The 12,217-nt window shown below is 38.5% G+C and overlaps 1 protein-coding gene across 2 annotated transcripts in view; it reads right to left on the bottom strand.

The window, feature by feature from the left end:
- The window catches only part of slc12a4 (solute carrier family 12 member 4), a 151,737-nt gene that overhangs the window by 60,074 nt on the left and 79,446 nt on the right, over positions 1–12,217 (bottom strand). For both annotated transcript variants that reach the window (XM_060838140.1, XM_060838141.1), the window contains exons 3-6: positions 11,459–11,590; positions 8,368–8,514; positions 5,267–5,321; positions 4,792–4,922 (exon numbers count right to left, since the gene is read on the bottom strand). In XM_060838140.1, the coding sequence (XP_060694123.1) occupies positions 4,792–4,922; positions 5,267–5,321; positions 8,368–8,514; positions 11,459–11,590 (465 nt within the window). The remainder of the gene's footprint in view (positions 1–4,791; positions 4,923–5,266; positions 5,322–8,367; positions 8,515–11,458; positions 11,591–12,217) is intronic.

Here is a 12,217-nt window from a genome sequence, read left to right as displayed (position 1 = left end):
TGTTCACCAGTCCCTTAAAGGTATCAGAACAAGTGGATAAATGGTTACGGTGGTATATGGTATACTTGCCTTTATAGCTTAAGCATTGAGTTAAAGAACAGGGAAGTTGTGCTGGAACTGTATAAAGTGTTGGTTAGGACACAGCTAGAATATTGTGTATATTTTTGGAATCCACATGATACATGGATTGTAATAGCACTGGAGAGAATGCACAGAAGATTTACAGGATGTTGCCGAGGCTGGAGAATTTCAGTCATGAAAATAGACTGTTTTTCTTAAAGAGAGTGATGGGTGATGAAGGACTTATGCCTGAAATGTCGTTTCTCCTACCCCTCGGATGCTGCCTGACCTGCTGTACTTTTCCAGAACCACACTCTTCGACTCTGATCTCTGGCAGTCCTCACTTCCTCCCTGTTTTTCTTAGAGCAGAAGAGGTTGAGTGGGGACATGGCCAAGATGTATAAAATTATCAGGGGCTTAGGAAAGGCAGAACATGGAACAGTACATCACAATACAGGCCCTTCAGCTATTGATGCTGTGCTGACCTTTTATCCTATTCTAAGACCAAATTAATCTACATACCCTATGTTTTACTATCATCCATGTGCCTATCCAAGAATCACTTAAATGTCCGTAACATATCTGACTGTACTACCATCACTGGCAGTGCTTTCCATGCACCCACTACTCTGTATAAAGAACCAACTTCTGACTTCTCCCCGAACCTTTCTTCAGTCACCTTAAAATTGTGCCCTCTTGTGATAACTATTTCTGCCTAGGGAAAAAGTCTCTGACTACCCACTCTATCTCTGCTTCTCATCATCTTGTACACCTCTGCCAAGTCACCTCCTTCTTTGCTCCAATGAAAAAAGCCCTAGCTCCATCAAACCTTTATTAACACATGTCCTCCAATCCAGGCAGCATCCTGGTAAATCTGTTCTGCACAATCTCCAAAGGTTTCACATCCTTCTTATAATGAGGTGACCAGAACTGAACACAATATTCCAAGTGTTGTCTAACCATGGCTCTATATAGCTGCAGCATAACCTCACTGCTCTTAAACTTAATCCCCCTGCTAATGAAAGCCAACACACTGTTCGCCTTCTTAACAACTCTATCAACTTAGTGGAAAATTTGAGGGATCTATGGACATAGATCCCAAGACCCCTCTGTTCCTCCACACTGCCAAGAATCCAGGCTTTAACCCTGTAGTCTGCATTTAAATTTAACCTTCCAAAATGAACCACTTCACATTTCTCCAGATTGAACTCCATTTGCCATTTATCAGCCCAGTTCTGCATCCTGTTGACGTCCTGTTGCAACGTATAACAGCATTTCACACTATCCACCACTCCATCAACCTTCGTGCCATCAAACATACTAACTCACCCTTCCACTTACTCATCCAAGTCATTTAAAAATCAAAGTAGAGGTCCCAGAGCAGATCCCTGTGGTCACCGAGCTCCAGGCTGAATACTTTCCATCTACTACCACCTTCTGTCTTCTATGGGCCAGACAATTCTGTATCCAGACAGCCAAATTTCACTGTAAGCCATGCTTCCTTACTTTCTGAATGAGCCTACCATGGGGAACCTTATCAAATGCCTTGCTAAAATTCACGTACACTACATCACTGCTCTACCTTCAATTTGTTTTGTCATATCCTCAATGTATTCAATAAGCCTTATGAGTAAAAAGTGAGGTCTGCAGATGCTGGAGATCAGAGCTGAAAATGTGTTGCTGGTTAAAGCACAGCAGGTTAGGCAGCATCCAAGGAACAGGAAATTCGACGTTTCAGGCCAGAGCCCTTCATCAGGAATGATGATGAAGGGCTCTGGCCCGAAACGTTGAATTTCCTGTTCCTTGGATGCTGCCTAACCTGCTGTGCTTTAACCAATAAGCCTTATGAGGCATGATGTGCCCCTCACAAAGCCATACTGACTGACTATCTCTAATCAAACTATGGTTTTCCAAGTAATCATATATCCTGCCTCTCAGAATCCTCTCCAATAATGTGCCTAACACAAGCACAAGACTGACTTATCACTGTTCCCGTTCTTGACAGAGGAATAGCATTTGCCACCTCCAATCACCTGGCACTACTCCAGTTGATAGTGAGGATGCAAAGATCATCGCCAAAGATGCAGCAATCTCTTTTTTTGTTACTACTGGAAACCTTCAGTATATCCCATCTGGCCCAGGAGACGTATCTATCCTCATGTTTTTCAAAATTTTCACTACATCCTTCTTCTGTTCGAGCATATCAGCTGTTTCACGCTGTCCTCACAAACGACAAACTCCCTCTCAGTTGTGAATACTGAAGCAAACTATTCATTTAGGACATCCCCTACCTCCTCCGACTCCAGGCATATGTTCCCTGCACTATCCCTGATCGGTCCCACCCGACTCAGGTCAGGAGCAAGAAGATGGCCAAGGTACAGAATACCTTAGGTTTTCCCTTAATCCTCCCTGCTAAAGCTTTTTCATAACCCCTTCTAGCTCTTCAGTTCCTTTCTGGCCACCTTGTAACCCTCTAGAGCTCTGTCTGATCCTTGCCTCCTCAGGGTTAAGTAAGGAAAAACTTGAGGGACCAAAATGTCTATGACTGTATGACAACAAACAGGTTTAGAAAATCAATCAGCAGTAAACTAAGGCATTTATTACAGCTATCTGCTTCCTTTCCATTTTCACAGAACATAGATTCTTGATTCATTATAAAGGGAAGAATCTACTGAGACATTTCCTGTGTTTCTGGATCTACCTCATTAAAAAAATCCACAGTGCAGTTGGAAATGGCATCATTATGCTAACCCCAATTTCTTGTTTGTAAGACAGCAACAGACAATTACAGGCAGGTAACATAGTATTTATAAATTGCCGTGTCAGGCACAGTGATCTATGAACAGAAACAAAATGTACTTCATACCCTGCATATCCAAGTAAAATCAAATACAATTGAATCCAAAAAACCAGTCGTAGATCAAACTTAAATACAATAAAATTTGACACATATTAGTCTCGGGATAATATCAATGGGGACAACAAATATCCTGTTCTCTATTAGCATGCAGGGGAGTTCGGGTTTAATATTTTCAGACACTGTTCCTTTTCTTTATTTGGAGAAGGAATAGGATTGTGCAAGCAGGAAGAAAGGTCCACACTTAGGCATTTATGTTTTCTTTTTAACCATCCTATTTTAGAAAAAGATGCTAGTAGTGCAGAACAAAACAGCTCTCTACCTGCCTTCAACCAACCAACTAACCAACCCACAATCACCCACAGAGGAACTGAATGCTGGAAATCTTAATCAAAAGCAGAAATTACTGGAGAAATTCAGATCAGGCAGCATCAGATGAGTCACTGGACTGAAATGTTAACTCTACTTTCTCTCCTTAGATGCTGTCAGATCTGCTGAGTTTCTCCAGCAATTCTGTTTTCGAAATATTCTGGGGACAAGGGTTCAAATCCCATGACAACAGATGGCAAAAATTAAATTTAATTAAACATGTCTGGAATTAAAACAAATCATTCAAGTGTGCAATTACACATCGAATATATCAGCTGTTTTCAACAAGAATAATTCGGCATGATTCTTAAATGTTAGCCCTTCCACAGAGGCTAGATATAGCACACATGGTTCAAACTTAGCTACCATTATTTTCATCATCAATATCCCTCCTGAGAAACAATAGGACAGGAATTCTGTTATTCTCCCAATCACCCGGCAAAATTGGGCTCATGAGGGGCCCTGCTGAGGCCAAATTTTAGTTGGTAATGGCTTTTAATTGGACATCTAATACTATACCCTGCACAACTACAAAATCATTAGCTGGAACTAAATTCTGGTCAAAAAAGGTAAATTTTTAGTGTGGAAATTCCAATATGAACTTTTTACATAAAATTGAACAACTAAAGTAGTGTTGGGTTGTTGGAGGTGTTATTATTCAGACAAAATTATTAAACCCATGTCCAGATCCTGGGAAATTCAATTGTGCCATAATCTCAGAGCACTTTGCGAACAGCATGGAATTCTGGTACGACAACTAAATAATGCCTGCTCAATTAACAATACCAAAAACAAATTAAAAAAGAGAGAAAGTGCTGAAAAATCTCAGCAGGTCTGGCAGCATCTGTAAGGAGCGAAAAGAGCTGACGTTGCGAGTCTAACTGACCCTTTGTCAAAGCTAAAAAAAAGGAAGATATTTATACTAGGCTAATAGAAGGTTAGTCATGGCTCCAGAAGCAAAGGTAGTAATAATGAGGTGATAATGACAGTGCATAGAGAAATTATAGGGAGTTTAGGAGCTGTGAATGACCAAGGCTGGAGCCAGTGCTCCCTTTTGTCATCATGTTACTTCAAAAGGAAAAATGTCTACTGGGCATGACTACACAACAGTGGTTAATACACAAATGTTTATTTAAAGCATAGATACATTTTTGATAGCACAAAGTCTAACTCTAAAATAAGTCACTGAACATTCATAGCTGGAAGGGCTGCACACATGACCTGACAAGTCTGAAATGTATTGACCTTTGTGAAAAGACTTCACTGAAATTTCAACTTTAACATTCAGAAAAGTTCAAGTGGAGAATGCAGAAATAAACTTTTTTATTTGTAGCAAAAGTGATTTGGGTTTTACCAATTATATAGGATAAGGAGAATAAAATCAGTATAATCATATTTTGTGCATTCCTCCTTTGTGAAATAGCACCTGTAGGTCTTTTAGTCTGACAATTTATGTTAAAAACTAATATTTAAAGCCTTATATAAACTACTTTCCAACTACCTACCAGTAGAATTTCAATGGCACCAAGTATATACATGGCTCCTGCAAAAGTCGTGCCAAGATAGAAACACAGGCCCACAGCACCTCCAAATTCAGGACCAAGAGACCTTGAGATCATAAAGTAAGAGCCTCCAGCTGCAAAATATTTCACAAAATGGGAGGGAGAGTGGGGGTGGAGAAAGACTACATTATTACAAGAATCAGGTGAAATTGAATTCTAAGAGATGAATCATAGAATGGATGGCTTTCCTATTACATATTCTCCGATGATATTTACGTCAAAACAAATCTTCTACTAAAACAGTCACAAAAATAACCACTACTCAGTAGTGTCAAATACATAAATGTGTGTGGCTAAAATAAATTCTGCCCTTTCTATTCACAATGTGGTTTAAAAAACAGCTACAGCAAAAATTAAGACTATGCATTGACAAATGGACCATTTATTTCCCTAGATACATTTCAAAAGTTTCTTTTACCTGGTACAACACCATTTGTTGCTATGGCACTCATTGATATGGCTGTTAACATAGTCTGAAAAATATAAGATCCAAAAGATTGGTACATGTCTTTTTATTCCCAAGCATTCCATCTTGAAACTCAACTTGATCTTCAAAAAAAAGCTCAACTTTACATTGTTTGAAAATGTTCGCATGCCTATATATTACAGCAATAAGCAGTTCCCTGCTTTACCAACTGAGGGCACCAAAGAATTGCCACTTCGAAATTTGAAACCCCAATTTTTCTACTTAACATATGAATCATGGGGATCTGTGCATTCAATCGCTTTTCCACTAATTTCAAACTCTGAGACATTCAAACCCACAAACATATTATAGGGAGTTACTGAGCAAATGGTTCTGAAAAATCTAGGCCTAGTACTCGCAGCAACCTTGGATCATTAAATCAAAAGCGAACTTTGAAATCCAAGTCTGCACTCTGGAATAAGATCCAAGGTGGCACTGGCATGGTAGTTAGCATTTAGGCTTGTTGGAACCCATCCGACCCAGGCTGGCAGCATCATTTTCTCTATGTTCTTTCCATTGTTTTTATTTTCTTCTTGCTTTCTTCATCTTAGAGGTTGAAGCGGTGTTGCAGGATGGTGGCTACAGCATTAGTGGCATGGATCAAGACTCCTGGTGGTGTCCAGAGCCTGGACTCTCGGTGGTGGTAGACTCAGAACTTGGACTCCTGGCAGTGGTGGTGCTCAGAGTGGGAACTCCTGGCAACAGAAGCCTGGAGCTTGGACTCATGGCAGTGTCAAATGCCAGCAGAGCAGAGGTCTCCTGGAGCATTAATGTCATTCTTGCTGTTCCTGAAATAGGACTCCTTGACTTCTGGGAAACCTTAAAGACTTTGCTGAAGCCCTAAAACTATGCTTGAGATACCAATTTGAAAAATGACGAACTCTTATTTAAGAAATTTCTTTTTATCTTTATTATACCTCAAGATAATGTTGGATTGTGGTGACAAAACACTTTTCACTGTATCTTCAAGATATATGCGGTAATAAATTGTTCATTCAAGGAAATCCCATAAAGACAAGATAAGATGCGCGATATTAGTCAGTGTCGCATTCAACATAATTTTTTCTCATTCACTTTAAAGTCTTGCCAGTGTAGAAATCGTTTCATGTGTGTTAGAGGTTATTGCAACTAGACCAGAAAATCCATTATTTGGTTGGTGCTTATTTGGATTGGATGACAAGTACCAGAGGATGATGGCTCAAACTCACCCTCCACTATTAATGTTCTTAGATGTCAACCAGGGTTTCTGTTGATTGCACTTTCATCCGAGAAGATAGTGACTTAGGTTGTCTGATATGAACACAAAAACCAAACCTGACACTCTGGTGCAGAACTGACTGCACACTGAGATTTGTGGTGCCCTTTTTAAAAAGGTAAGGCTTCAAACTCCCATCTGCTCTCTCAGCTGAGTGCAAAAGATCCCATGTTGTTACTTTGAATAAAAGTTAGAGAAGTTCACACCTGGTGTACTGGTTAATATTGGTCCTTCAAATCACATTTCATATCACATGGCCGATTGGAGGAGCTGGAAATGCACAAACTGATAATGCTGCATTTCTGGAACACTAGTTGCTGCCCATTGGGGCATATTCTTTGCATTACCAGTTGCAGTCTGTGAGCCATCATTACATATCAAGCAGAAGTAGTTTAACAGATTAAACAGGAATCTGGTCAGCAAAGGGAGTGAAAGTGGAGAGGGTCATGGAGGAATGAGAAACATAGTTAAATAGTTCAGCAACCTAGAAATGGGAGCGAGCTTGGAAGTTAGGCATACTGTATGGATACTTTGATTAGTGAATGATCAGAGTTTTAAAAACTTTTGCATGCAAACAGTGTTCATTAAACCAGACCAGCCAGCAAATGAATTCACAGCAAGAGAACTAGGCTACTAGAAAAGTTGAGATCTAAATAAGGAATGCACTTAAGTGAGCACCAATTTATTTGTTAAATGCGTTATTTTACATCAAAATTTTAATCTAAGGAGGAAAGACTGCTATAGCTAACCACAACTATATACTAAATAAGCAAGCTCTTGGTAGATAAAGGATAACTGAAATTGTAGGAAGGAACCACAATACTGTTTAACATTGCTGCTAATTTAGTGGTGTCTTTCTATAAACTTCCTGCATTTCCACTGTTGATGCATTTCATGGGTTTGTAATTCTGCTGCTAGGTTAAGAAAATACAGGCAACAAACACAATGATGCCAACCACCCACTTTGCATCCCTGACTACTCAGTCAGTTGCACGCACAACTGTTCTTATGGCTTGTACACATGTGGGTGTTCTATGCAGAATCATGATAAAACTAAGGTCAGTTGTATTTTTGGAGTATAGCATTTGTACTTTAAGGAAAGTTCAGGGAGAAGGAGACTCTCAAGAGTATTTTAAAATGGTAAAATAAGTGAACAATTCAATTTTTTTGCAGCAGGAAACAACAGTAAAAGTAGCTGATAGCCTACAATCATAGGCAACTGCTTTCCTCACTTCCTGTTCTCTAGTCTAGAACTGCTGAGTTTAGTTCCCCCACCCCCTTCCATTGGTATCCCATTTGAGATTAACCTAGCATACAACAGACCTAATCTTGAGAACTCCTGGGCTGTATAAATTGCTGCTGACATATGTCATACATATGCAATTCTTAAAGTCAACTGAATGCTTTTGCTATTTGTGAATCAAGCCAGTAAACAAACTTAAAGCTAGAAGAGCAATACAAAATCATGAATACTTTTAGGCCTTTATATAATACAGCATTAAGCAAAAACAGAAAAATCTGATTAACATCACACATACACCAATTAAATAAAGACTGTAATACTGTATATCCAGAATTATTAAAAAGCTTTTTTTTTGGCCAATTAACTAAGAATAACTACAAAATTTGGAAAGTGCAAGTACATTATGGTGCCATATACAAAAAGTTGCTTTAATGTAATTTTTATTTTTATGTAGATATAGAAATGAAGAACTTAGGTAATTTAGTTCTATTTTCACAATTATCAGCATGGTTCTGACTAGGTCGTTGCAATACAGAACAGACATTAGATACTTACACAACAGCAACACATGAAGACAATACAGAAAGACTGCAAGATCCCTGCAATTCCAACGAGCCATGTCAAACGTAGAAACAGAATCACTCCAAAGATATTCTGTAGGCAAGGCAAGTACACTCCCATGAGGGTTCCCATATTGGGAGACTAAGAGAGGAAGAAAAATGATTACAGCTCAAATAATTTGTATCACAAGATGCGTATTTATTAGTTGTCTAGTTTTTCAATTCTAAGTTTGCCACAAACCTTTGCGAGTAAAATTGAAAAACAAAACTATATTTCTCAGTATATTTTAGACACAGTCTTTGAATAGTCTTGTAGATCAGAATTACACTGCAAATGAGTTTGGGTGTGTCAATGTACACTTTCATGAACCAAGTGTAGAATGAGGTGTGAAGAAGAAAATGTTAAAATGAGAATTACTACTTATGTACACAACAGTTTTGTTTAAAATTAACTTTTTTATATTTCTATGTAGACATTATGCTAGACAGAATCAGAAAGTGAGAGAGTTTTGATGTTTTTAAACAAAAATACTAATTCTGCCGGCTTAAGCACAAGATGTATTCATTGTCTCTTACAGATGTCATTCTGGAGCTGCACTTCACTCCACATACAATCTTAACATTTTTTCTTTGTCTTTCATTTATTTCTGAAATATGAAAATAGTCAAGTTTTCTCTACCAGAGGCTTCTGGCAATGCTCTTACTGATTAGTCAATAGCCAGATTACTAACTTCAGATCCATGAAATCCTCACCTATGCTCTAGGTTTTATTGAAGATACCTAGCCATTACCATGCCTCTATATATGCACTTATTTTGGGAGTGACCCGTCTCTTTTTAGTAAACGTTTAACCAGTGAGTGATCCAAGAAACCACGACTCAATAACTTTTGTTAAATTCCCCAATGTATTTTCTGATGAAAGGCAAGCCTTATAAGCTCAGTCTTTTTAGCTTCCAAATATAGAGTGCAGCCTACTGATTTTGAAAGAGCTACTTTTAGGACAGAAACTATGTAGTGGTTAATAAAATTTCACTTCATAGGAAGAGATTGTGAAGGAAAATTTAGCTGTCTTCCAGTAATAAACATTTGGACCTCATTGAATGAATGATAATGTAGTTTTGATGCTCAGATCTCTTGCAGGACATCACACTGTGTGCATTCGTTCTGTCAAAACCAGCTATGGTCCACTTATCTAAGGAATATGTGTGGTCGTGTTTCTGAAGGCACAATGTTTGTGAAACACTGGAATGCAAAACAACACCAGAACTGCCACAACATACAATATTTCTACAGTGGGGAAGGAAATATTTTAAATATAGAATGCCTGCTGAGCACTGGCTACACAGATGTGTGCACCAGAGTTTAGAAACAATTTGAAGATTCAGTTTCCCCGGATACTTAAGGTTGCTAAAGATATCCTGTGACAGATCTCAAATTCTTACTGTGCCAAATCAACTCCCCCACTGTTTGATAGTAAAGACTGAAGAACCTATCAAAAGCATGCAAATAATTCCAAACTTTTGATCAGTGAACACCCTGCTGCACTGAAAGAATGCTCAATTCTGAAACAGATGGAGACATAAAATCGATGAACATATTGTTATGAAATTGAAGGCATGTACTGTACCTTTAAGAGAGAGAATGCTGTTCTGAACTGAGAGATTATAAGCACGTGTATACAACTAAATGGCAGTCCCAGAGTGTACTGGAAAATTGAAAATATGTAACATTTGGCCATGAAATGGATACCTGAGTTTTTGTTCCTGTTTTGACAACAATTCAAATTTAACCAGTTTAAATTATGGCCTAGGATATTAAAACCCAATCGAGTTTGAATTTGTTGTTTTGCCAACATTGAACTAATAAGACAATCCAATGTTGGGAGTGTAAGAATGTGAACATTTTGAAAATTGGTCAGAGAGCAATTGCCATACAGAGAGAAACTTCTGGACAGTTAACTGCCCAATTAACATCTTGCTCTCAAAGAAATCAGAAAACACTATCAAAGGTACTTTTTCATGTGGAACATACTCGTAGTAAAAGGACAGTCAACGAACCTGGGAGATATGCAGTCCAGAGAGATTAGCAGCCAGAAGAATGAGACACTGAAGGCTGCAGAAACAGTGTGGTTTTAAAATTAAGTTGATGTAATTTTACCAAGTATCTTATTGGAACAGCATATTGTTATAGAATTGGAGGCAGATAGTAAGGCGATAAGAGGAGGGTGGGGGGGGGGGGGGGGCTTAGATTTGTGAATAGTTTTTGTTTAATGCTCAGTTTTAGAGTTAGAAAATAAGTTGATATTATTTTCTTTAAATAGTGGAATTTGGGAGTTCTTCGTCACTCACATTTTAACAGATTATGAGGTGAGACAAGATGAGCTTTTCTGAGTGTTTGGTTTAATTAGCAGAAAACGTTCACCATCGTGTCGTAACAACATCCACACAGAAACAAACATCCGCACACTTAACAATTAATTATGCAAATATTCAAATATGAGCAATACAAATACAGCAGACATGTTATGCTGAAGTAAATTCTATAGAAATAACCTGTGCTCTGAAGCAATGGTATGAAACATGTCTTCAACCATCAATCACTCAGCTTATCCTTAACACTATTTCCATGGAGCCACCAGAGTGTGAAAGCAGGCTATTCATCCCAGTGGGTCTACACCAACCCTCCAAAGAGCACGCTACCCAGACTCATACTGCCTACCCCATCCACGTAATCCTGCATTTCCCATGGCTAAATCGACCTAGCCTGCACATCATTGGATACAATAGACAATTTAGCATGGCTAACACACCTAACCTGTACATCTTTGGACTGTGGGCAGAAATCAGAGCACCCGGAGGAAAGCCACGCAGACCACAGAAAGAATATGCCAACTCCTCATAGACAGTTGCCTGAGACTGGAATGAAACCCAGGTCCCTCATGCTGTGAGGCAGCAGTGTTAACCACTGAGTCAGAATGCCACCTGATTTTATCAAAAGTCTCAAGATCCAAGGCTGGCTGCAACCTTCACGTTTATAAAACATCAGTAAAAATATTAATGCCAGCAAAATAATCAGCGGAGACATACCTTGGGTGTTCTTTTCTTTGAACTTTCTGCACTTTCCGCTTCCTCATGTTCCTTTGCTCCCTGGGTGATGTTTGTGTAATTAGCCAATCTGCTGAGGAGCGATGACACTTTTGGTCGAATGTCCAGTTCCTCCTACAGAAGAGGCAGGAAAATTCAGTGCACAACAATGCATTTGAGAGGACGCAATTTAAAACATAATGTGGAGGGTGATTTTCTTCATTAATGCAAGCAATCCTTTATTGTTGCTTTCCTTAGTCTGATTTTTAAGTTGATGTGGTCTATACTAATGTTTGTCCAAGTTTTCTATTGATTCCTTAACTGTAGATAAACTACACTGATATGAAATGAGTTTAAATCTTTGCAAACTCAGTGGTTAACTTCAGTCAAAATCAAAAGTTCTTGGATCATATAATTAGGTTAAATTATGTTAATTTGTTGAAAGAATGCATTCCTTCATGGGATAAAGAATCTATGTTGCTCTCTTTGATTGAAGAGTAAACTGCAATAAATGAAATCATGGACAATCATTAAGAAAATAGCCAGAATACCAATCGTGGTTCATTCCAGCAATATTTACAGGACACCATTGGAATAGATCATCAAATATCAGTAGTTCTCTCAGTGGAAGATAAGGGACAAGGTTTGCTCCTTTTAGCTGGTCTGATAGCTTTGACAGTGGGTCCAAGTGTAACAAATTTAGGAAAGCCCTAGAATATTTGAAAAAGAGCATAGTTTCCAAGAACAATCCAATACAAAAAG

The sequence above is a fragment of the Hemiscyllium ocellatum genome, chromosome 17 (assembly GCF_020745735.1).
Source record: "Hemiscyllium ocellatum isolate sHemOce1 chromosome 17, sHemOce1.pat.X.cur, whole genome shotgun sequence".
NCBI classification, from domain to species: Eukaryota; Metazoa; Chordata; class Chondrichthyes; order Orectolobiformes; family Hemiscylliidae; genus Hemiscyllium; species Hemiscyllium ocellatum.
Note: the sequence above shows the minus strand (reverse complement) of the source record. Positions and strands in the feature narration are given on the sequence as shown.